The sequence below is a fragment of the Schistocerca nitens genome, chromosome 3 (genome assembly GCF_023898315.1).
Source record: "Schistocerca nitens isolate TAMUIC-IGC-003100 chromosome 3, iqSchNite1.1, whole genome shotgun sequence".
Classification (NCBI taxonomy): Eukaryota; Metazoa; Arthropoda; class Insecta; order Orthoptera; family Acrididae; genus Schistocerca; species Schistocerca nitens.
The window spans coordinates 39,710,768-39,738,364 of NC_064616.1; the positions used below are offsets into that span (position 1 = coordinate 39,710,768).

The 27,597-nt window shown below is 39.0% G+C and overlaps 1 protein-coding gene across 1 annotated transcript in view; it reads left to right on the forward strand.

Annotated features, from left to right (window-relative positions):
- LOC126247987 (protein dispatched) overlaps nucleotides 1-27,597 on the forward strand; it is a 148,787-nt gene that overhangs the window by 24,098 nt on the left and 97,092 nt on the right. The window contains exon 3 of the mRNA XM_049948570.1: nucleotides 10,883-11,044. Coding sequence (XP_049804527.1) covers nucleotides 10,883-11,044 — 162 coding nt within the window. The remainder of the gene's footprint in view (nucleotides 1-10,882; nucleotides 11,045-27,597) is intronic.

Consider the following 27,597-nt stretch of genomic DNA (forward strand, 5'->3'; position numbering starts at 1 on the left):
ATACGATTTGGTTTTTGTTTACATATATAAGTACGTGTTAGTTGACCTGGTGTGTTAACAATATGTCTGGTTCTGTTGCAATTCAAGATAACTCCTGGCTTTTTGTCATCTCTATTGCTGATGTGGCCATCATGATGCTTCACATTCATAAGCAAGACATTTGACCTTAACGGTATCATTTGAAAAGTAAAATAAACTGTGAACTTCCCTGTTAGTTATTTGCTGTGGTGGTTCTGGCATGTTTTTCCATATAATTCCTAATACTGACCCTTTCCTTTTTAGCAACTGCTGACCAAAATCGTAAGAAGTACAAAAGTTGCAAGTTATATTCTGATCTCGTAGTTCACTGGTGAGTTCACACCCAACTGTCATATCTAGATTTTTTTTCCAATACTGCTCTTGTTGCTTTGCCTGCAAAGTTTGTACTTTTAGGAATATGAATATTTGCTATTGCAAAGTGTCCATATTTTTATCCCATATTTTGCTGTTTTATATAGAATATTCTGTCTGAAGGAACACATCCTCAAAACCCTACCAATTGTTCGTCAGTGTTCGCATTTGCTCCAGGTTTGAATGATTTTATGATGACTTCTGCTCAGTTTTCCCAAATGCTATGAACTGCAGCAAGTTTTCCAGTATATTGCCTTTCTTCTTTAATTGTTTTCTTACCAAACTGTACAACATGTAAAACATCACAAAATGTATTCCAGACAGTTTCCTTATCCTATGGACTTAGTAGACTTTCCATGTGATTTATGTAGGTCCGCAGCTCGTGGTCGTGCGGTAGCGTTCTCGCTTCCCGCGCCCGGGTTCCCGGGTTTGATTCCCGGCGGGGTCAGGGATTTTCTCTGCCTCGTGATGACTGGGTGTTGTGTGATGTCCTTAGGTTAGTTAGATTTAAGTAGTTCTAAGTTCTAGGGGACTGATGACCATAGATGTTAAGTCCCATAGTGCTCAGAGCCATTTGAACCATTTTTTTGATTTATGTACACCAGCAAGAAACAATCCCCAAAGATATGCTTGAAACAGAATACTGTCAGTATTAATCCACTGTTGGCAAAATTCAATTTTTATCATCTCAGTAATTTTGTTTTCATTGTTGTATAATAGATAACTTCAAGTGGACTTTTTATGCTAGTTGCTCTGGTGGCTGCATACATTGTATTTTCAGGTGCACTTCAGATGATGACTGCAGAAAGATTTCTTTATTGCAGAAGCAGAATAGCTGCCATTCTATAGCATAATTTCTTGAAGGAATAGTTTGCATATTGCTGACAGAAGGTTGATGGTAGAAGTCATCATAACCCTCACTTTCAGAACCATTAACCACACAATCTTCACACTCAGAAACTAAGTCTTCATTTTCAGTAGCATTTATAACTGCTGCCCTCTCAGCATTGGTGACTTGTTTTATCATGGTGGGTATTCAGAAACTAAGGTACAATTCCGCAGCAGTTGTGCAACCCACAGAACACTCTGCCAGTGGGTTTTCATAAGAGGCATTATGCAGAACAAATGTATTGTTGACAGTACTTGCATTATTGCAGATAATTTTAGACTGAGGGCAACCACAGCTAAACTGCTTATACATAGTTTACAGAACTTTCAAACAGTACAATATAGATGTTAAAATGAATAACACTGATTAACATATAGCTGAATGAAAACTTGTTGATCCACTATAGCTGTATTTACAGTGAGGTGACAAAAGTTATTGGGTACATTCCAATATTGTGTTGGACCTCCTTTTGTGTGGCGTAGTGCAGCAACTCAACATGGCATGGACTCGACAGGTCATTGGAAGTCCCCTGAAATGTTGAGCCATGCTGCCTCTCTAGCCTTCCATAGTTATGAAAGTGCTGCCAGTGGAGGATTTTGTGGACAAACTGACCTGTTGATTATGTCCCATAAATGTTCAGCTGGATTTGTGTTGGACGACATGGGTGGCCAAATTATTCGCCCAAGTTGTCCAAAACGTTTTTCAAACCAATTGTGAACAATTGTGGTCCGGTGACATGGCACATTGTCATCCATAAAAATTCCATCGTTGTTTCGGAACATGAAGTCCATCAATGGCCTCCAAGTAGCTGAACATAAACATTTCCAGCCAATGATTGGTTCAGTTGGATCAGAAGCTACAATTTATTCCATGTAAACACAGCCCACACCATTATGGAGCCAAAACCAGCTTGCACAGTGCCTTGTTGACAACTTGGGTCCATGGCTTCATGGGGTCTGTGCAACATTCAAACACCACCATCAGCTCTTACCACCTGAAACTGGAACTCATCTGACCAGGTCGTCTAGGGCCCAACTGATATGGTCACAAGCGCAAGGGAGGCACTACAGGTGATGATGTACTGTTAGCAAAGGCATTCATGTCAGTCATCTGCTGCCATAGCCCATTAACATCAAATTTTGCCACACTGTCCTAATGAATACATTTTTCGTACATCCCACATTGATTTCTGTTGTTATTTCATGCATTGTAGGTTGTCTGTTAGCACTGGCAACCCTATGTAAACACTGCTGCTCTGAGTTGTTATGTGAAGGCCGTCAGCCACTGCATTGTCCATGGTGAGAGATAATGCCTTAAATTTGAGATAATGCCTGAAATTTGGTATTCAAGGCACATTTTTGACACTGTGGATTATGAAATATTGAATTTCCAACAATTCCTGAAGTGGAACGTCCCATGCGTCTAGTTCCAACTGGCATTCTGCCTTCAGAATCTGTTAATTCCTGTCATGCAGCCATAATCACATTGCAAACTTTTTAGATGAATCACCTGAGTACAAACAATAGCTCTGCCATTGCACAGCCCTTTTAAACCTTGCATGCCTTACTACCATAATCAGTATAAATGCAGGACTTCTGTCACCTCACTGTATTGTAGTTCTTGTAGACTTGCACAACATTTTTAGTTGCATCTTCTGGTGCATCGCTATATAAAAATTACCAATATTATTATCACAGTGAAAAAGTAATTACATTGTCAGAATAAATTATTTGTGGATTGAATAATTTAAAAACCACATGAAATTGAAATTGTATTAATCAGAGTACCAATCTGCTCAATGTTAAATGTAAAGTGCTTGCATTATGAGCTGACAAGGTACTAGTATTGCATAATGATTTTGAATATATACTGATGTGTTGTGGACTTACTGAAGTGCCAAAGAAACTGGTATAGGTATGCGTATTCAAATACAGAGATATGTAAACAGGCAGAATACGGCGCTGCAGTTGGCAACGCCTATATAAGACAACAAGTCTGGCACAGTTGTTGGATTGGTTAATGCTTCTACACTGGCAGGTCATCAAGATTTAAGTGAGTGTGAATGTGTTGTTATAGTTAGTGCACAACATCGCCGAGATAGCGATGAAGTGGGAATTTTCCCATATGATGACCATTCCGTGAGTGTACCGTGAATATCAGGAATCTGGTAAAACATCAAATCTCTGATGTTGCTGTGGCCGGAAAAAGATCCTGCAAGAGTGGAGCCAACGTGACATAAGTGCAACCCTTTCGCAAATTTCTGCAGATTTCAATGCTGGGTCATTAACAAGTGTCAGCGTGCGAATCATTCAACGAGAGATCATCAATATGGGCTTTCGGAGCCGAAGACCCACTCTTGTACCCTTGATGACTGGACGACACAAAGCTTTATGCCTCGCCTGGACCCGTCAACACCGACATAGGACTATTGATGACTGGAAACATATTGCCTAGTCAGACAAGTCTCGTCTCAAATTGTATCGAGCGGATGGACGTGTACTGGTATGGAGACAACCTGATGCATCTATGGACCCTGCATGTCAGCAGGGGACTGCTCAAGCTGGTGGAGGCTCTGTAATGGTGTGGAGCATGCGCAGTTGGAGTGATATGGGACCCCTGATACGTCTGGATACGACACTGACAGGTGACACGTACGTAAGCATCCTGTCTGATCACCTGCATCCATTCATGTCCCCTGTGCATTCCGATGGACTTGGGCAATTCTAGCAGCACAATGCAACACCCCACATGTCCAGAATTGCTGCAGATTGGCTCCAGGAACACTCTTCTGAGTTTGAACACTTTTGCTGGCAATCAAACTCCCCCTCCGCCCCATCTTACTCTTATGGATTTATGGACTGCTCAGCAGGATTCATGGTGTCAATTCCCTCCAGCACTACTTCAGACATTAGTTGAGTCCATTCCACATCACATTGTGGCACTTTTGCGTGCTCATGGGGGCCCTACACAATATTAGGCAGGTGTACCAGTTTCTTTGGCTCTTCAGTGTATATTGCTGTTACATTTAGCTATTGAAGTTTGTGCAAGCAGCAGTAAGGTGCACTACTTGGGCAATTCTGAGATCGCAAGAGAAGTTATACGCATCTGTTATGTAACTGATGTATCTGTGCATAGGTGTCGGACTTCAGAGTTCGTGTTGGTTGAGTGGTGAGCATATGAGCTTTGTAAGATGGAACGTGTATGAGGTGATGGTTCGTCTCCGACTTAAACCTTCATTTTAGTAGTACAAGTGATACTCCAAAAAATTTGCACCTACTTTATTTGTTCTTGCTACATTAGCAACGTCTCACCCATATGCAGGTTAACTGACAAATGCCTCTATATCTGCAGCTCGAAGTGTTGAGGTGCAAAGTAGTTCTGGGTACCTTCCCAGATTGCATGTATAATGGATTTCGCAAATCACTACAGCCATACATTTTCAGGAAAACTGTATGCATTTCGTTATTTACTTGTTGATAGTTATAAACATGTTCTAATAATTAATTTTAATTAAGAAACAAGTAGTCAAATAACATGAAATTCATTAAAACTTCATACAAATAGAAGTGGTTTTTTAAATTATATAACCTTTCAAATGTCATATAAATTAAATTATATGACCAGTGATGAAAAAAAATAGATTAAAAATTAAGTTTGAGCAGGAGTTGAACCATTGTCTCATATACGTTTGACTTACGGAGCTTGTACACTAATCAATTGATCACCACAGACTCTCAGAACTTGCACATACAAACAGATACATCCATTACATAAAGGATGCGTAAAACTTCTGTTGTGATTTTCTCGGAATTACCAGAGTGCTACACCTTACTACTTGCATATTATGTTGGTTTAAGGGCCTGCTAAAGGGGTACAAAGTTTGAAGTGAATCTGTGATCCCAACGTCATAGGCTCCCATTGTTAGTTAATTAATTGATGGTGTAATACAAGAAACTGAGTTTAACAGTTCGTGTTGTCACCGTAACTCTTCGGCATGATGCACATAGAGACCTCCCAGACTGCTGGTTGGTCTACTCAGTTCTCATGGGTGGTACATGACACTGTGCCAACATAACGGGCCCCTAGTTTGAAATCATCTACCTATTGATGTTACAGGAGAGCCATTACAACTGTTTCCACCAATTAAGGAGGTGTAACAGGTTCTCAACACAGCAACGACAACTCGTAAGTTCAGTTCTGTACGTTTAAGCTGGTTGTGATGTTAATCCTGATCCAAATCATGGATAGCACATTATCTATTATAGTTAGCACTTTCCAGTAGAAGTTATATTATAGGACCACTCCTATTATCTGGCTAAATCATTTACAATTTACAACTGCAATGCTCTTGTGTGCAGAGGACATCTGCTCATTTGATATTCAATGGTATTGGTTTTAAGATTAGTTTAACCAATTTACAAATGAATAAGCTGTGTGTTTGTCCTCAACATAGTTAATTTTATCACTTTTGTAGGAATTCCTGCCAGTACGACACACACCAAAGGTGAAATCAAACAATGGAAAATCCAGGATGGAATGTAACAATATTATGAAAAGGATGGTTGCTACTTGCCTTATAGCGGAGATGCTGAGTCACAGATAGGCTCAACAAAAAGACTGTTGGAAAGTGAGCTTTCTGCCAACAAGTAAATCATCAAAAACAGACCAAGTGTGCGCGTGCCCACACACACACACACACACACACACACACACACACACACACACACAAATCCAACTCACACACACACGACCACAGTCTTTAGCAGCTGAAGCCAGCATGTGGCTTCAGCTGCTATAGACTGTGCTAGTGTGTGTGTGTGTGTGTGTGTGTGTGTGTGTGTGTGTGTGTGGGCGCGTGCGCGCATTTTTCAACGAAGGCCTTGTTGGCTGAAAACTCTCTTTCTGACAGTGGTTTTGTTGTGCCTATTTGCAACTCAGCAGCTTCGCTATATGGTAAGTAACAAGCATCCTTTTCGCAATATTGTTACACACCAAAGGTGGTCACACAAGCTTTAATTTTTGCAATTGCTGAGGATATTGTGGGTTGGCATCAACCATTACACCTTGCCAGTGGTAAACTACAATAGCTACATTTAACAGCAATGTAAGTCTGGAATCCACCAGTATATATGCAAAATCTTTATGCAACACTAGCACCTTCTCAGAGGCTCATAATACAAGCACTTTATGTTTAACATTAATCAGATTGGTACTCTGGTTGATCCAATTCCAGTTTCATATGTTTTTAAAATTATTCAATCCACAAATAATTTATTCCAACTACATAATTATTGTTTCATCTTAATAATAGTACTGGTAATTTTTATACAGAAAGATGCCAGAAGATGCAATTAAAAATGTTGCAAAACTGGTACTGTGAGTCTACAAGGATTCCAATTCAGCTATATGTTCAATCAGTTTTATTTATTTTAACGTCTATATTTTACTGCTTGAAAGTTCTATAAACTATGTACTTGCATTATTTTATGAAATTAGATCCTTGACAAACACAAGTAAATGGTAGTAAATTCTTCAAAATGAAATAAAGCCAGACCAGAAAGTAAAAATTAAATTACAATGAAATCTAGACCTTTAGCTGCTTACAGGTGTTGATAAATATCAATGGGGACAGTTGAAAATGTGTGCCCCAACCGGGACTCGAACCCGGGATCTCCTGCTTACATGGCTGACGCTATATATGTCTGAGCCACTGAGGACACAGAGGATACTACGGCTGCAGGGACTTCTCTCTGGCACACTCCCCGTGAGACCCACATTCCCAATTTACTGTCCACACGCTACATTTGTAGTGCCCCTGCCCACTATGCTCATAACTCACGGCAGTCAATCTGCCGATTCCCATAAGAGTTCGGACAATGTGAGCGCATCTGCACTGAAGAAGATCATTGGCTGGTAAGCCTTATCTATATGAATATGGTATCTGTTCTTTCGGACATGTCCAAAAGAACAGATACTATCTTCATATATTCATACAAAGTAAAAAGTTTTCGTTTTGAATCATATTGATTTGAACACAACATATGTAACAATTACCATTTGGGGCAAAACTATCTTGACACTCAAAAATATTTTTGAGTTCCAAACAGCTGTCACAATAATAGACGGATGTTACGCAAAACTTAAGGTTGAAAGTAACTTTCACATGATGTGTCACTGCCAAGTAGCATAGCTCAAATGAAACTTGAACCACCCATAGAAAGAAGTGCTGCTCAATAGTACAGAAGGTAACTGAAAGAAATATGCAATGAGACAAACAGAAATAACACTTTCATTCGAAGACAATAATTATACCGAAGTCACCATTAATTCAGTTGGCCCCCTTGATATTAAAAAAGGCGGGACATGATTCTTAATGGGGTGTGTGATCACCACGGACAGCGATGTGATCTCTGCAATGTGCTTCATGGTGGCCAAGAGATTGGTAAGGTGTTCTTGTGGTAAGATTTTTCGTTTCTCCACCAGCATGATTGACACCACCTGGATGACTGTTAGTGTATGTGGACATGCTGCAGTATGTCTCCCCAGTGTATCCCACGTGTACTTGTTGAAGTTTAAGTTGGGGGGAAGGGGGGGGGGGTAGGAGACAGTCAAGCCAGTACACTCTTCCAAGAGTTTCTCCACCTGCAGTATTTGGTGTGTTTGGGCATTGTCATCTGTAAAAATGAAGGTGGGACAGAATGCACCCCTGAAGATATGTGCATGGAGAAGGAGTACAGTGTCACAGTAATGTTGACTAGTGAATACTCTGTTTTCAAGGATTTGGAGGTTTGTACTTTCACACAACATTATGCCTTCCCACACCATAACATCAGGAGCACCAAAACGATCATGTTTGACAGTGTTCCTGGGTGCATTATGTGTTACCACCTTTTGCCATATGAAAGTACGTAATGCACCCAGGAACATTGTCAGGCATAATCGTTTTGGTGGTTCAGGTGTTATAGTGTGGGGAAGCATATGTTGTTTTAGTGTACTGACCTCCAAATCTTTTGATTATGGTACACTCACTGGTTAACGTTATTGAGACACACTAATCCTTCCCCACGTGTGTCTTTCCAGTGGTGCATTCAGTCATGACTTAATTTTTGTGGATGAGAGTACATGATCACATCAAACTGCAAAGGTGAAGCAGCTCTTGGAATGAGAGGATATTTGGCAAATGGACAGGCCTCCCAATACCCCTGACTTAAACCCCATCAAGCACGTGCAGGATGCATTAGGAAGATGTATTTAACCATGTCCACACGCACCAACTGCTGGATGGTTCCAGCAAGTGTCAACCACGCTGGTGGATGAATGGAGTGCCATACTACAAGAGTTCCTTATCAACCTTGTTAGTCAGCATGGGTGCACATTCCAGAGCATGTATTGCTGTCCGTGGTGATCACACACACTATTAAGAACCCTGTCCAACCTTTTGTAACATTCAGGGACCATCATAAATTATGGTGGATTCATTGTACTTATTGTCTTTGAGTAGAAGTGTCATTTCTGCATATCTCATTGTGTATTTCTTTTATTTACCTTCTGTACCATACCGTAACAGTTCTTTATGCGTATGGTTGAAGTTACACTGAGCTGTGTTACCTGGCAGTGACACATCATGCGACAGTTACTTTCATTCTTAAGTTTTGTATACCAATGTAAATGAGTTTCACAAATATATCTAAAGATGATGATAAAAGAAAAAAAGGCTGGCTGTTTTCTTATTTTCTGGGGGGGGGGGGGGGGGCAGTAAATTCAGATTTTCTGTTTTTGTGCATTATCTGTTGTTTTCAGTTACTTGTACCATTTTCTTGAGCCTTCTTAAGTAGTAGTTTTCATTAATTTTAATGTTTGTATCACTGGTTTTTGCACACAAATTTGCATTCTTGGTTCATTTCACGAATAGTGTGTTCATGTAGCATGGCTTACTTTATGAATGCTTTGTGCTCTGTCATTTGGATATTTCTATGATAGCTGATAGATCTGTAGTCACGTGTATAAGATATCTTATGCTGGTTACAAGTGTATAAAATGCATTTTGCTTTAGAAGTCTAATATTGATGATAACAGTGTATGTGGCCAATTTTATAATAGGTTTTTTAGTTTTTATTTGTAATGTGCGCTGGATGAGATATGTTTGGCCAATAAGGAACTACTGTCACATACAATTCTCGAATGAAATTTTCACTCTGCAGTGGAGTGTGCGCTGATATGAAGCTTTCTGGCAGATTAAAACTGTGTGCTATACCGAGACTTGAACTCGGGACCTTTGCCTTTCCTGGGCAAGTGCCCTACCACCTGAGCTACCCAAGCTTGACTCACCACCCGTCCTCACAGCTTCAATTCCACCAGTCCTGAGTTCGAGTCTCGGTCTGGCACACAGTTTTAATCTGCCATTAAGTTTCATATACAATTCTGTTCTGAAATATGTAAAATGGTATTGAAATTTATATATGGCTTTTTAAACATGTTATGTCAAGGGATGTAGGTCTTTGTTTAACAAAAGAATCCAGAAATAATATGTAAGTTCTATGTGTATGAAAGAAGTCAAAAAGTTGTAGAGGTGACCTGGTTATTAAACAGGAATAAAGGAAAATAGCAGGGACACGAAACTGCCAGGGGGTTTTTTCTCATACATGGCAAAAATCTGTATCAAATCTGAGTGCTTACTGGAAAGAAAATTAATTGTTGTTATGTTGTAGGCAGCAGGACTGCTGGTGTGGTGGTGGATACAGAAATGTTGTTTGTTTTGTTGAATCCTGTTATCAAATATGTTCATGCACTTCTAAACAGTGTGAAATTGCACAGATGAGTAACAAACTGTTCATATTTGATAAATCCATGAAATAAAAATGATGTCTTTTTCATGAAATTAACTGGATTTTAACACCAAAATTATTGTGTGCCCTTTATGCTCGGATTGTTGCTTTTCACATTGCAAGCTATTTTTTAAAATTAGGTTCCTGTATGAGATACACTGTGGAAGAAAAAGTGAAACACTACAACACGTGAGAAATCTTAACAAAAGCTGTAATGCCTAGGTACTTTAATCACTCGGTATTCAGAGTAATAAACAATTAAAACCAGTTGGACACTTTCTTTTATTGTTATATTTGCACAGGACTGATATGTGCTTCAGAGTAAGACTTAATAACCTGAGTGTACATCCTGTGCTCATTGTGAAATGTTTATTCTGTAATTATAAATTTTGTTTTTCCCCCATTTGAACTGTACTGTACAGTTTTTGTGTGAGCCATGGAAACAATCACATTGATAAAATTCATTGCACGCAAAATTTGCAGATTATGTTTTGTGTTCTATTACAAAATTCTTGTTCTCATTATTGAAGCAATGTTTTGATTTGGGTGAAGATAAAGTATGAAAGTAGATGCTGATGACCAAATATAACTACACATAACAAAATTGAAGGATCTTTTTGAATGAAAGATTTATTGAGTATTATGCAGTTTTTGAGATTCATATTTCTGTACTGAAAATAATTTAAAAAATTTAGTGTTGAGGGATTGGACAATAATGGTTATTTTTATGTAAATATTTTGAAGTCATAGTTTTCAGATTGTTGCATAATTCTTTTAGGGATTTCAGTCAAGGGGGACAGTTTTATCCCAGAGAATAACAGCATGGATTAATCTGAAAGATGCAACAAGACCATCTGGACCACTCTCAGTAAATCCAAAAGGTGACACTGTTGACTTGAGAGAAATATCAAAGATAAGGAGACATCGGCAGCATCATAAGGTAAAAGACAGTAATTTAAAATTGCATTGTATTTGTATAACTCAGAAGAGTGATCTTTTATCTATGTATGTTGCAATTACAAATCTATAGATATTAAGCCACTTTACCTTGCTAAGATGTAAGACACAGTTTACTGTATGAATATATTAAATGAAACGACAGATTTGTTGTTGATTTGTATGTCAAAATAGATAACAAAGACTAGTGGGATCGTGACTCTTGACACAGCTGTTAATGTTTTGTAATATAATTATTTGTACAGCCATTCATAGTAGCCCATTTTATGTGGGATATTAGTTCACAGATCTCCATGATACAAAGAATTACAAAGTATGATGCTTGGAGCTACAAAGATGTTTTTAACTGTTGCACCAACATTGATTACAGGAGTAAAATAAAGTTTTAATTTTTAAACACAGCACTGAAAAAATTCATAAACATTCCTTTCACACGAAATTGTGATTATTATTTTTTTATTTTAATGAATTAATTTTTTTTTTTTTCGGAAATTGTATTTGTTTTGGATTGCAGTCTCATTGAATTTTTAAATGACTTAATATTCACTATTGACTGTGGTATTTATTACAATTTACACAACTGTAATTTTGACTTGTGGTCATTGTTATGTAGTTAAAGCTGCAATCGATATGAGGGGTGTCAAAAAAGAACAGACTTTGCTTATAACATCTTTATTGCTCATTAACTACATTTTAAGCAATGTCCCCTTCAAAGTAGACCCTTCCACCGGCAATATACCATTCCCAATATTTTTTCCATTTTTGGAAAGCCTTCTGGAATGCACTTTCTGGGATGCTGCACAGTTCTCTTGTTGTATTGTGCTGATCTCCTCAGTGGTTTTGATATGGCATTTTTTCAACACTGTTTTAAGTTTTGGATACAGGAAAAGGTCTGCGGGGGATGGGTCACTAATATAACTGGTGCATTTTCAGACACAGCAAAACAAGGCTAACAGCAGTTTATTGTCTAAACTTACCATAAGATATGTTCGGTAGCTGCATTGCGTTTCCTATGCTGGGTGAAGTGTTATTTCAAAATTTTTGTCTTTGTTTGACTAACTCTTGTAAACATCAAAATTAGACATTCCACTGTCAGAAAATGTTTTTCACAGTACATCCATGAAAAATCTAGGTTCGGAATTTAAAAACTTCTTCACATTCGGGACAACATCAATAAAATGTCAACATTAATAAAATTAATAAAAAGACTGTGAACCTCTATGGCTCAAATCAGCATTCATCACATACATCATCTGTGCGAAGCATAAAATACACCATTTTGTTATGAAAACATATGAAACAAGCAGATAAAGACAGCATCTTAATTAACTTTATTAGTAGGTAATGGGTGGAATTAAATGTCTTGAAGCTAGATCTGCCCATGTCAGTAACATGCAGCATTCTGGTTAAAAACAGAGTGGAAACCAGCTTCAACATATTTGCATCATTCCCAAGGACTATATTTAAGATAGAATGTAAGCATCTTGACAAAAAAACCTTTGATAGCATATACAAATATACTCTTAGATGCTAAGCATAAGGCAATGGGAAAAACGAAGACTGTCATACGTTGTTAACTGTGGTAAAAACACATATATCCATAAACCTGAGAATAAATCAAAATACTATGTACTTGTGAAGGTACATACAATATCGTGGCATAGCTACAAAAGCATTCTGGACTTTTTATATAAATTGTTTATTGGATTACTGAAGGAATTGGACACACAGTGTGGGGCTCATGAAAGAATCCATGCATTGCAAATACATTTTTGTTTCTCAAATCTAAAAATACAACAACTACATTAATTGTCGTAAAAACATAATCCATAAATTTGAATAATAACTAAAATACTACATGATCGTAGTTTGTGCAATGGTACAATATGTGATCAAAAGTATCCGGACACATGGCCGAAAATGACTTACATGTTCGTGGCACCCTCCATCGGTAATGCTGGAATTCAATATGGTGTTGGCCCACCCTTAGCTTTGATGACAGCTTCCACTCTTGCAGGCATATGTTCAGTCAGGTGCTGGAAGGTTTCTTCGGGAATGGCAGCCCATTCTTCATGGAGTGCTGCACTGAGGAGAGGTATTGATGTCGGTTGGTGAGGCATGGCACAAAATCGTTGTTCCAAAACATCCCAAAGGTGTCCTATCAGATTCAGGCCAGTCCTCTGTGCAGACCAGTCAATTACAGGGATGTTATTGTCGTGTAATCACTCCACCGCAGGCCGTGCATTATGAACAGGTGCTCGATTGTGTTGAAAGATGCAGTCGCCATCCCCAAATTGCTCTTCAACAGTGGGACCATGAAATCCAAGTTTTCTCACCTATCTTTCAAAGCACTTGAAGTGGATCCTGATGCAGTTTGGATTTCCTGTGTGATGGTCTGGAAAGATATCTGCTTGTTACACATTACGACCCTCTTCAACTGTTGGCAGTCCCTGTCAGTCAACAGACGAATTCGGCCTGTTGCTTTTGTGCTGTACGTGTCCCTTCATGTTTCCACTTTACTATCACATTGGAAACAGTGGACCTGGGGATGTTCAGGAGTGTGGAAATCTCACTTACAGATGTATGACACAAGTGACACCCAATCAACTGATAACATTCGAAGTCCGTGAGTTCCGCATAGCACCCACTCTGCTCTCTCACGATATCTAATTACTACTGAGTTCGCTGATATGGAGTACCTGGCATTAGGTGGCAGCACAATGCACCGAATATGAAAAACGTATGTCTTTGGGGGTGTCTGGATACTATTGATCACATAGTGTATATCAACATATGTTCTGATATTGTAAGAAATGAAGTGTCATATAAATAAATGAAGTATTCTACTCGAAAAGATGGGATACATGATGAAGGGAAAGTACTGCTGGCAGTTACATGGAGCATTCAGCTATCATTCACTGTTTTTTGAAAGACTGAATTGAAGTTGTCCAGAAATCTTCTCTTAAATAAGTCTGCTTGTTCATTTAACATATTTTCTGGGTGAGTTTTGAGATGATCCTGCATTTCTATTTCTTCCAAAATATTCATGGTTTTGCCCTTCTGTATGGTGTCCAGGATTTGGAGGGATGCCTCTATACTGGCTGCGTTATGTGTATTCTCTTTGAGATGAATACTGAATGTGGAAGTGCTGCTACCTGTTTACCTGATATGTTCTTTAAATTTAGTAGTAAAAGAACATCCTGTCTGTCCAATATAATATATACTTTGGGCATGTACCACAATGAATATTATAGATGCCCGATTTACTGAAATGTTCACTTTTATTACTGTTACATCAGATTAGTTTCTGTAGAATATTTTTGTTTGGAAACTAATCCCTAGCTTTGTGTTTTTAAATGTCTGTGCAAGTTTATCCAAAGCTGCCCTGAGGTGTGGGAATCCGACAAACTTTGGTTGGGTGGTTAGTTAGTTAGTTGTTCTGTAGACCAAAGTCACAATAAATGTTATGGTGTGGAATGCATCAACAGAAAAAACATAGAACACATTTCAACCACCAAAAAATAATATTTATGTGGCTACATGTGGACCATTTACGGCTTTATATATACTAAGATGGTTTCTGTTCTTTCGGACATGTCCGAAAGAACAGATACCATCTGTGACCATGTAGCTCGTTAGAATGAAATTACAATGAAATGAAAACCCTTAGCTGCTTACAGGCGTTGACATATGTCAACGGGGACAGTTGAAAATGTGTCTCCTGACTGGGACTCGAACCCGGGGTCTTCTGCTTACACGGCTGGCACTCTATCCATCTGAGCCACCAAGGGCACAGAGGATAGTGCGACTGAATTTCATTGTAATTTACAGCTTTCTTCATTAAAGTGACTAATTATCTTTACTCAGAAATTCCTCTGCTTTATTGGAGTTGTCAAAGAGGAACATCTTTAATCTACATTTGAAAACACTTGTTATATCTGTCAGACACTTTAGTTCCATGGGTAGATTATCAATGAGCAATGCTGTCTTTCAGTGCTGATGCACACCATGCCCAATCTCATACAGTAATCAGGAACTGTGGGTCAGTGGTTCATGGGTACGTGATGCTATGTCAGTAGTGTGTAACAGGCCATGAATTTGGGTCAGGTGGGAAGCATGGTCAGAAGGCCAATGCAGTTGCGGTGATTGCTCGTGACAAGTGGGAGATCTGGTTTTGAGTCCCAGTCTTTGAGTAATATCTGCAGATTTCACCCACTTCTGTGCCAAAATTAGATTTAGTAAAAATAATGCAGATCATTTTTCCTTCTAGTATTGAACTTGTGAATATCTCTGTTACTACCAAACTTAGATGGACTGTTGCTAACAAATTTCATAAGTGAGTAAATTTATTGTGAAGCTGTAGTTAATATTCCCAGCTGCTTAAAGAGATGCCAGCAAGATGTACATGTGTGAACTCCACACATAATACTCATTTTTGTGCAATGAATACTTTTCGCCTAAGTGAGGAATTACCCCAGAGTGTTATGACTTATAACACCAGTGAATGAAAATGCAAGTTCGTCATTATTCTTAAGGAAAAAAATAGCTGAACGTAAACGTTGTAGCAAATCTAATATATACAAGCTAGCCCATTTGTGCAAAACCTTTAAATACCTTACAGTAACTTCCACAAACCATAAAAACTTAACTTCTCTTATAAATTATTATAATTGACACTAATGCTTTAGTAAGCATGCTTTCGATAAGTCACAGAAGATCACAGTCATTGATCATTTATCATTTAAAGATTTTATGTGCTCAGAAAAATGTATGAATAGCTGGTTCAGTATAATGGCCTTTTGAAATCCAAACTGTCAATGGCTAAGTACCCCATTACCACACAGGTGGGTGACAATCCTGGAGTATATTACCTTCTCAAAAACTTTTAGAGAATGGTGTAAGGAGTGACACTGGTTGGTAGTTATTGACATCTGTGAAGTCACCATTTATATAGACAGGCCTGGCAATGACATATTTCAATCTTTCTGGGTAAACACCCTGAGTTATTGATGCATAACACAAGTGACTAATAACATTGCCTATTATAGAGCCACAGCTTTTTTGTGTTGTATTGAAGATATTATCCACCCCATATGAAATTTTACTTTTTAGAATCATGATGATCTTTCTTATGTTAGGTGGGGTTACGGGATTAATGTTTATTTCTTTTACAGTGCTCCCATTCTCTTTAAAAGAAATAATGTCATCTTCTATGGCTTCTTTCCATGTCTCTCTCTTTTAATAATATTTTGTATTGATTTTATTTTATTATCTGATTTGTCAGTTTTAGAGATGATGTGCATACTCGTGAATATTTTGCAATTTAATATGTTACAGTACTGTTTATAATAATATAGCATTTCTGGGACATTTCTTGTTCTGCGCGGATGACCTCGACATTGTGCGCCCATAACATCCGATCTTCTTCTGGCTATTTGGTACAAGTCCTTTTTTCATTCTGAAGATTTCTTTAATGACTTGTCACTATTACATTGCTTTTTTTTAAAGGAAAAGTGCTTTTAAAATGTATGCAGGCTCATTAAGGAAGTATGTTGAATTTAGAGTTAACATTAGGCTCATTCTAAACTTCACCCCAGTCAACATTTTGAAGCTTGCTTTAAAATATTCAGTAGTCGTGTCATTAATCAGCCTCACTGTTTACTTATGGTGTTTGAAATGTAATTGAAACTAAGTTATATAATGTGAATAATGTGCATCGTGGTATGACAATCCTTCTAGTACTGGTTAGGCATGTCTCTAACTTCTACTTATTGAATAAATACATTAACTACAATGGTATTTCTATTTTTAACACCTTGGGCAAGTAAGTTTATGACATATCAAATTCCAAGTGGCTAACAGACATTAATTGTTTGTCTTTTACCAGTGTGATTTCTTTGACTGTTTTTGCATTGATATTGCATATATTGGTACACATATTCCTAACCCTGTCACCAGGAAAGCCATTCCTTAAATAGACAGCTTTTTTAATATGGCTAACTCTTTCTGAATTCCGGCATCATCAGGCTTAGCTCATTAAGCGACATACTGTACATTGAAAAAAATGCTTTTTTATGTGCAACCTTTTGACAAGACTATTATCAATACGTGTGTGGCTGTACGTTAACAAAAAATACTGAATTTTTGTTGGTCTCCAAGATTCATAATTTTTGTATCTGGGTAGTTGATTAACTTACTTTTGATTTCTCTATCTTATGGTGTGTGAACTATTGAACTTTGCATGCATAATGTCTATTACATTGTGAGTGCCTTCAAACATCAGTATGTTATTGGCAATCTGTAATAATGCTTAACTTTCTCTGCTGTTTACTTATATTTTTTAAAGAACTTACACTCTAAATTATTCAGATAAATCTGTCAATATCCTTGCCAGAAGACTTCCCATTGTAAGGCAGTCTTTTGCATATCAACAGAAATGGTTGAAATTTGTGATTAACTGTTGCTAGTCAGTAACCACATGAATTTCAGGTCTCTTGAGTTTTTTGTTCTCAATTAGGTTATTTTTATCGGAATTGTTTCTTCGATCAGTGTGTTGGTGTACATATTCGAGACCTCAGAAGATACAAACTCCCCAGTTTCAAGGATCCCTAATTTTCTGCTTGACTTCATTATATATCATGTATTTGACCTCATAAGTTTGTTATTGATAAGACTCTTGAGCTTCTTCCTAATCTCATATGCTAGGCTATCTTATGTTATTTACAATTGGATGTACAGGAATACCATCTATGATATTCCTGGCCACACCATGGGAGGAACGTCAGGCTAAAGATGGCAGCGGATCTTATTTGCCCCAGTACCTTGTTTGTTCGAGAGCTGATGGGGAATCTTTCATGACGATGAAGCCTCAGTTTTTTGTTGAGCATTTAGAGGACAAGTTTGGGGAGGTGGAGGGCTTGTCCAAAATGAGATCTGGGTCAATCTTGATCAAAACAGCATCCTCTGCCCCGTCACGGGAGTTACTCACTTGTGACAAGCTACTCACTTGTGAAAAGCTGGGGGATGTTTCTGTAACCATCATGCCCCATAAGAGCTTAAATATGGTCCAGGGTATCATATTTCACCGAGACCTTCTTTTGCAGTTTGACAGTGAGCTGCACGCTGATTTAGAGCGGCGAGGTGTACATTTTCTCCGGCGTGTCCACCGGGGTCCGAAGGATAATCAGGTTGCCACCGGTGCCCTGATCTTGGCCTTTGAGGGTGATAAATTGCCCGAGAAGGTCAAGATGATGGTCTACCGGTGTGATGTAAAGCCCTGTATCCCTCCCCCGAAGCGGTGCTTTAAGTGCTGGAACTTCGGCCATATGTCTTCCCGCTGTACTTCCAGCGTCACATGCAGAGCCAGAACACTGGGGACTTGAGAAATTATCTTTGATCCGCCACAATGAAAAATAACATCATCTTGCTCTTCTTTCATTGAGTACTCAAAGCCATCTGTTGATACACAACCTTGCATCTCTGGCATGCATCCCAATGAATGAATGTTAACTTTTACTTTGAGTTTTAGTTTATAATCTCTTCATTCAATGCAATCACCATCACCTGATGTTTCTTAGTCTAGTTTCTCCACTGTCTTTTATGTGGAAGTTTCATGAATCTGAATGAGATACAGTGTGACACATTTACCTTACTTTTTTCTTTTTTGTACCTGATAACTTACTTGCTGTACTTACTTACTGGCTTTATCTTTCTGCACAAAGAAATGCCACAGTAAAATACTTGTTTTTAAAATACTGGACCTGGTATCATCCTAGTTTGCCTTTAAATTGGCCCAGTTGAGGCTGACTAAATTGTACCATTGGCAGGTCTGTTTCTTATCATTTGTCAAAATTTAGCCAGAATTATCCTGTAAAATGACCAAATTGTGTCTCTTCTGGTGAGTATATACAGTTAACTCCCTCACTCTTTCACCCAGCTGCTTGTAGTCTTCTCAGTTCATCTGCCACTAATAACAAAATAAATGCCTGTTTTTACAGGCAATCAAACACATTGCAAGAACTGCAAAGACAGTTCTAATGATGTCTAAGTCTTCTTGAATGATGTCTTAAATGTTCATAATTACAGGAATCGTGTTTTAAATTAATAAGGAAAGGTAATTTACCATTCTTATAAACATATGTGCTTTCGTTAAGTAACTGTTTATTTGTAAACTAAGCTGCTCTACAATGATAAAAAATGCATATTATTATTATTATTATTATTATTATTATTATTATTATTCCTTGCCACTCAGTACGTGTGTGTGATAACTTAAAACCATACTTTTTGTCATGAATTAATTTTGCACAAAGCAGCAAGTACACATCATATGTTTTAAATATCAGGATATGATCATAATTTGCTAATTACCTCAACTGGTGTTGTTTTGTACTTTATCAGGTATTACACACACGCACACACACACACACACACACACACACACACACACACACACACACACACACACACACACACACACACATAAATATTTGGTATTTACTGAATATCGGTTTAAATTGATCAAGATGTAATCAATATTATATTATAAAAGTAAGTGTACAGTTTGTGTGCCACTAAAACTTTGTCAGCATTACCAGGAAGGATTCAGGATCACTGCAGTGAAAGTTCGAAAACATAACAAAATAATTTTTTTTTACGTGTGAAATTTCATCATTTTTTCTCTTACTAATGGCTGCATTTGTTGCTATAGGTACACTTTTCTTCATAAGTTAGAGAGATTCTTCGATGAATTTTGCACAGTGTACATACCATACATACAGGTGTATGAAACTGTGGAATTTATTTATGAAAAAACAAATGATCTATTATATTTTAAACTTCGTGCTTAGAAAAAACACAAATTTTGTAGTTAATTACCTCAATTTTTACACAGTTTTTAATAGATTTGGAAAATTCTAGAGTTTCATACACCTTTAAGAATGGTTTGTATGCTGTGCAAAATTCATTGAACCATCTCTCTTACTTATGAAGAAAAGTGTACCTATAGCAACAAATGCTGCAATTAGTAAGTGAAAAAAATGATGAAATTTCACATGTAAAAAAAATACTTTGTTATGTTTTCGAACTTCCACTGCTATGAGTGTGAATTCTGAATCCTTCCTGGTCATGCTGACAAAGTTTTATGAATTAATTTGTAAAAGTATAGACACTGGAAATTAAAATGTCCTGTGGTGCCTCTCCTGCTCCAAGTCGGCCCGTTTGACGTCCTACCCCCCTTAAGGGTGTGCTTTTGAAGATATAAGGCCCACGAAGTTTCTCCCTCTAGAAATTTCTGGAACATTCCAGAACATTCAATAGTATTCGAGAACATCCAGAACATTCGAGAGTATGTGAGAGCATTCCACAACATTCTAGAATGTTCCGGAATGTTCCACAATGATATGGGATGTTCTGGAATATTTGGGAATAGTTTGAAACATTTGGGAAGATTCCAGAATGTTCAGAAACATCCCAGATCGTTGTGGATCATTACAGAACACACTCAAATGTTTCGCCACTGGTGGGGCTACTCATTGGTAGGGGTGTATAAAGCAAGACCCATTGTGGCTTGGACATCATTTTCTTATCAGTGACAGAGGGGGAGACCAAAAATGTAGTGCAGTGAGTGAATAAAAACAAAGCGGAACTGTGACTGAATATAAATCGAAAATAAAACATCAGGAGTGTGTGAAGCATACTTAGTGTGTTTGTCAGTAAAAAGTTGATTTGGTTTATATTTTAGACAATGCCCAAACGTAAAAGAGGAGGAGATCTTGCCAGTTCTGAAGTAAAACAGTGAAAACAAAAAGAACAGCAAAACAAGAAACAGGCGAAGACCGTGAAGCACGTTTAAGTTCCCAACGAACGACAATGAGAACTGTGAGAAGCAGAGAAACGGAAGAATAGCAAAATGAACGGATTGAAGACTCAAGAATTGTGACACAATCTTATAATAAAAGACTGGAAACTAAAGCCAGCCATGAAAATATCACCCTACGAGAAGTGCGGACGAGGATAACAATACAACCTAACAAATGAAGCATTCCACTGTGACCCAACGAAAGAATATAACAAACACAGACACGTCATAATTGGAAAAATGGATAATATCTGCTACTTTTGCAATGTGAAAAAATTCAGTAGAGAAACACCAGGATTCTGTTGCATGAATGGAAAAATTCGATTACCACCACTGGAAGCACCTCGGCTGGAAGTTTTACATTACATGACCATGTAAACTGTAGGATCAAAACACTTCAAAATATAAAAGCCTATATCACGTACTTCTAAATGACTACTTTCGGTGTCACTTCAATCAACACTAACAGAGATGAAATCGATTATGTTTTTTCCATCCAAGGACAAATCTGTCACAACATGCGATCATTATTACCACTACCCAACAAAGATCATAAATTTCTGTAAGTATATTTAATTGGAAATGAAGAAACAGAAACTGGTCAACTATGCACAAATATTAGAGGATTGACACGGGATGTAGTCAAAGATGTACAGAGGATGTTACACAAATACAGTCAACTGATTCGCATATTCAAAACAGCACTAGACTAAACGATTTCTAGTTACTATAAAGTTATAATTTCAGCCGACAAAAGACCACATGGAGCACACGAACGTCGATGTAATGCACCTCAAATAGGTGATGTCACCATCGTGATTGTGGACAATGAAAACATAATCTGTGACATAATCATACAGCTAAGAAGAGGAGGACTGCAAAGCATTGCAGAGACACACCATGATGCCCTTCAATATCCATTAATATTTCTGTGCAGAGAGGACAGGTATCATTTTACTGTAAAAGAAATCCAACGTTAAACAGGTGTAGAAACAAACAAAAAAAGTCACTTTCAAGGAGTTTGGTGCTTACTGCTAAATGATCAGTGATGCTGCCTTGTAGACATGTGTGCAAAAATAGAAGTGGAAAAGATGCTTTACATAAGAGTGAATCAGAAGAAACTACACATGGAAAAATCGTCCACCTTTGAGTTGCCGTCATAAATGACAGAAACATTGACAACGTTGGAACAATGTTAATCTTACTCTCATCATACGTAGCAAGTCCGAGACACGTGCACAAATACACTCAAGTTGCCATGACCTGCATAAGAAAACATAGTTTTGGAGATATGCCATTGTGAACATTAAGCACAAGAGCAGATTCTGTGCTGTACGGGCATGGACGCACAGCTATAAATAAATGCCTGGCCAATGCTGGTTTTCTCTGCTAGTAAATTTAAAAAAAGAAGTTACAGTTCAGTAAGTTTTGGTTCCATTAATTTAAATAATTGTTCAAATCAGTGTGTAATAAACTACAACTATTAACATTTCTTTTAAATTTCATTCCTCGTTTTATTAATATTACTGTAGGAGATAACAAATGTATTTGGCCAGTGGTATAAGGCCCGTGTTCAAATCACAGTCAACTTCCATGCACATGGGTTCCAATCTCACATTTCACTTCAAACAGGATGTTACTGACATGTGTCTGCTGCTGCTTTGTTGCTCCTAAGCTCTAGAAGACTCACAAATATACAGCAGATAAATAAATAAACAAACATATTTTTGTTTGCCACAATTGCTAATGGTAAGGAAGGATAGGAGTACAGCAATCAGTTGCAATCCCATTGGTTTGCTATTACTCTTGCATATCCTGATTTCAGCAAGAGTAATAAAAACCGATTGTGACTGATTGCTGTATTCCTATCCTTACTTACCATAATAAACAGTCGCTGTACACTACAGTACCCTATGGAGTCAAAGTTTGTAACAACTGCTATATATATATATATATATATATATATATATATATATATATATATATATATATATATATATATTTTTTTTTTTTTTTTTTTTTTTTTTTTTGCCCGCATCTCGTGGTCGTGCGGTAGCATTCTCGCTTCCCACGCCCGGGTTCCCGGGTTCGATTCCCGGCGGGGTCAGGGATTTTCTCTGCCTCGTGATGGCTGGGTGTTGTGTGATGTCCTTAGGTTAGTTAGGTTTAAGTAGTTCTAAGTTCTGGGGACTGATGACCATAGATGTTAAGTCCCATAGTGCTCAGAGCCATTTGAACCATTTTTTTGCTAAATTTTTTCTTCTACTAACATACATGATCGTATGTTCATCTTCAGGTGACAAGCATACATTGTAATGTTATATAATGAAATTGGTACAAGAAACATTCTTTCATGTGATTGTCTGTGGTGATGTTGATGAGTTCCTTTATACTGGAACACCAAGTGCATTGGAGCATATCAACAAGTAAAGGAATAAATGCATATACAATACTCATCTACAAAGCATTAAACCTAGTATGTTTTTGGTTAGCAGCTAATATAAACATAATACGCAAAGCAGTTTCCTTTTGTAGAGTTGTACTGCACTTGTTGTTTTGTTAAGAGAATATACTCCTCTACTTGTTGTTAGGCTTCAGTGTAGGTAGCTGCGCGGTCTAAGGCACCTTGCCGCAGTTCGTGCAGCTATCCCCGTCGGAGGTTCGAGTCCTCCCTTGGGTGTGGGTGTCTGTGTTGTCCTTAGCTTAAGTTAGTTTAAGTCAGATTAAGTAGTGTGTAAGCCTAGGGACTGATGACTTTAGCAGTTTGGTCCCATAGGACCTTACCACAAATTTCCAAATTTCAGTGTAGGTGCTGTCCTAGTACAATGAAGCTCTGTCATGAAACCATAGGAAATTATAATTACAAATTTGACCAGGTGCTTGTAACATACAGCTGCCACAAAAATAATTTTTGCAGTCTTTTGTGATGCCATCAACAAAATTATGAGGCATTGCTAGCAAACAGAAGGAGCGTGAAGAAATTGCTTATGAAAGGGCAACAAAGTGCCAAAAGTGAAATGTGTGAGAAATGTTGAGCTGAAAATGTTTTTAATCTGTGGATACTCCAGCTTAAAGAACTGCAAGCAAGATGAAAATGGAAAATTTTGCTACATCTACAGCTTGGCTCTGTGGGTTTAGCAGGCCTGCTGGACCAGGAAAATTGTAGCAGACTTGATGGTGTGATATGGAAAAGTGTAACGTATTTAATTCCAACAAATATGGACTGTTTTTCAAACTTACGACTGATGAGTCTTATATTGCATAAAGTGAATCTTGCCGTGGTGGGAAGATCTGTAAATATGGAGTGACGCTACTCGCTACTGCCAGTGCTGTTGGGATGTGGAAACTGAAGTTGCTCATCATTGGTAAAGCTGAAAGTCCCCCTTGCTTCAAAAATGTGTTTGTTGTGATGCAAGTGTAAAAATCAGTGATGAGCCTGGATGACAGGTGTATAATCTCCTCCCTCATAATACAACCAGCAAACTTTATCTCACAGATCAAGGAATTATAAAAGTGTCAAAACGAAATTATTGGAAGTGCATTGTTCAGCAGTATCTGCAACACATTAATGTGCCATAATCTAAGAAGTTGCTGAATCTCCTCGATATATTGAGCTTTATTCCAGCTGCGTGGGATTCTGTGAATTGTCAGGTCACTGAAAATTGGTTACAGAAGCTGAAGTTTTTAAGGTAGCATATCTTGGAATTTTTGGGGAAATGTTTTTATAGTTTACACAATGGACTGGACAAAATATTTGTCATAGACATGTGTAGGGGCAAACATCGAGGTTAATGATTCTGATGATGAAGGCTGGCAGTAAGTTCATGGAAAAACTCTGCAGTATCCACTTTGGAGACTTTGCTTTGTTTGGTGGTGATGTTACAACTCCTCCTCCAACTGGTGGCTGCTCTCATCAGACTGATGCTAAGCACAAACACTGGAATGTATGGCTTATGTGCTCTCGATGAACTCCGTTGCTGCCAATGAAGAGTTGGAGAACTGCTGAAAATGAATTCTTGGCTCCACTGGATGATGAAATCTGCTGCTGACTCACTGGGGCACAAGTTATGAAACTGTGCAGATTGATCACGTAACACGATGATTGGATGAGGCTGTTAGTGATAATGTGTGTCACGTTCGTTGGCTACCCAAGTGGGTCAATTTCATCATCTTGCCTGACTGGTGCCTGTGTTGAAGTGTGACGAAATAGTGTAATTGCTGCTGGCAACCTCCGTGGACAACTGCCAAAATGCTCACTGCTTGGGGCCACACACAGGTGTAGACTGTGTTGACATACCACCATCAGGAATGGTGGACAACCTGGCTGGGGCAGTAGCATGAGGCCCAACAATTTTATTATGTTAATTAATTAAACTCTGATTGTAATTTTTCATTTATTTCTTTTTATAATACACTCCTGGAAATTGAAATAAGAACACCGTGAATTCATTGTCCCAGGAAGGGGAAACTTTATTGACACATTCCTGGGGTCAGATACATCACATGATCACACTGACAGAACCACAGGCACATAGACACAGGCAACAGAGCATGCACAATGTCGGCACTAGTACAGTGTATATCCACCTTTCGCAGCAATGCAGGCTGCTATTCTCCCATGGAGACGATCGTAGAGATGCTGGATGTAGTCCTGTGGAACGGCTTGCCATGCCATTTCCACCTGGCGCCTCAGTTGGACCAGCGTTCGTGCCGGACGTGCAGACCGCGTGAGACGACGCTTCATCCAGTCCCAAACATGCTCAATGGGGGACAGATCCGGAGATCTTGCTGGGCAGGGTAGTTGACTTACACCTTCTAGAGCACGTTGGGTGGCACGGGATACATGCGGACGTGCATTGTCCTGTTGGAACAGCAAGTTCCCTTGCCGGTCTAGGAATGGTAGAACGATGGGTTCGATGACGGTTTGGATGTACCGTGCACTATTCATTGTCCCCTCGACGATCACCAGTGGTGTACGGCCAGTGTAGGAGATCGCTCCCCACACCATGATGCCGGGTGTTGGCCCTGTGTGCCTCGGTTGTGTGCAGTCCTGATTGTGGCGCTCACCTGCACGGCGCCAAACACACATACGACCATCATTGGCACCAAGGCAGAAGCGACTCTCATCGCTGAAGACGACATGTCTCCATTCGTCCCTCCATTCACGCCTGTCGCGACACCACTGGAGGCGGGCTGCACGATGTTGGGGCGTGAGCGGAAGACGGCCTAACGGTGTGCGGGACCGTAGCCCAGCTTCATGGAGACGGTTGCGAATGGTCCTCGCCGATACCCCAGGAGCAACAGTGTCCCTAATTTGCTGGGAAGTGGCGGTGCGGTCCTCTACGGCACTGCGTAGGATCCTACGGTCTTGGCGTGCATCCGTGCGTCGCTGCGGTCCGGTCCCAGGTCGACGGGCACGTGCACCTTCCGCCGACCACTGGCGACAACATCGATGTACTGTGGAGACCTCACGCCCCACGTGTTGAGCAATTCGGCGGTACGTCCACCCGGCCTCCCGCATGCCCACTATACGCCCTCGCTCAAGTCCGTCAACTGCACATACGGTTCACGTCCACGCTGTCGCGGCATGCTACCAGTGTTAAAGACTGCGATGGAGCTCCGTATGCCACGGCAAACTGGCTGACACTGACGGCGGCGGTGCACAAATGCTGCGCAGCTAGCGCCATTCGACGGCCAACACCGCGGGTCCTGGTGTGTCCGCTGTGCCGTGCGTGTGATCATTGCTTGTACAGCCCTCTCGCAGTGTCCGTAGCAAGTATGGTGGGTCTGACACACCGGTGTCAATGTGTTCTTTTTTCCATTTCCAGGAGTGTATATGAAATCCCTTTGTGTAGATCCATATTTACGTTACTTCTTACAGAAGCAGGGCAATATGTCGCTGAAAATCTCTTCTTGGTTAAGATGTTGCCCTGTTTAATGCACTTTTTTCTTTTGGAGCTGTGAAGAGCATGTAAACAAGATCTTGCTGTAATATTACTGCACATGCTTGCCACCTGAAGATAATGTGCTCGTAACTGCTAGTGGAACGAAACACTAAATTAGCGGCTGTGGTGAAGAAGAATGAGTTGATTTATGAATTATTCAGTGGCTGTGGAGCATGATGTGCATTGAATCCAGTTCTGTGATATGCTTTATGTCCTCATCATCACAATTCTGGATGTTAGTACTTTCCACTTAAAGAACTACAATTTTATTCTCACCATTGCATTCTTGTATGGTATAGAAAGGAACAGTCAGTTCAGAAGCCTGTTAAAATCACAAATAGGCAAAAACCTATTCAAATATCTTTGACTTCCAACTATCTTTGGTATCTTTTTCCTCATTTTTCCCTTATTTCCTCATTTCCTCATAATAGATGGAAGCACCTAAGTCTGTGGACAAAGTTCTCTGGCCCCTCACTGCTATTTCCAACCACCCCCAACTGATTACTATTTCTTCTCTGAAGAACGAGCTTACTGTTCTGAAAGCTTGGTATACTGTGTTCTGTTTTAAATGTTTCTGTTTGTTGTACTGACCATTGTATCCTGTATGAGGCAGGATAACTTTTTAACATGCTGATCTTTCTTCCCTGAATTACTGTGATAGTTATATAAGCTAGGACTTCAGCACTACTGTAGGTTTAGTTCGGCAGCTGCATGTGGGTGCAGTAATTCTTC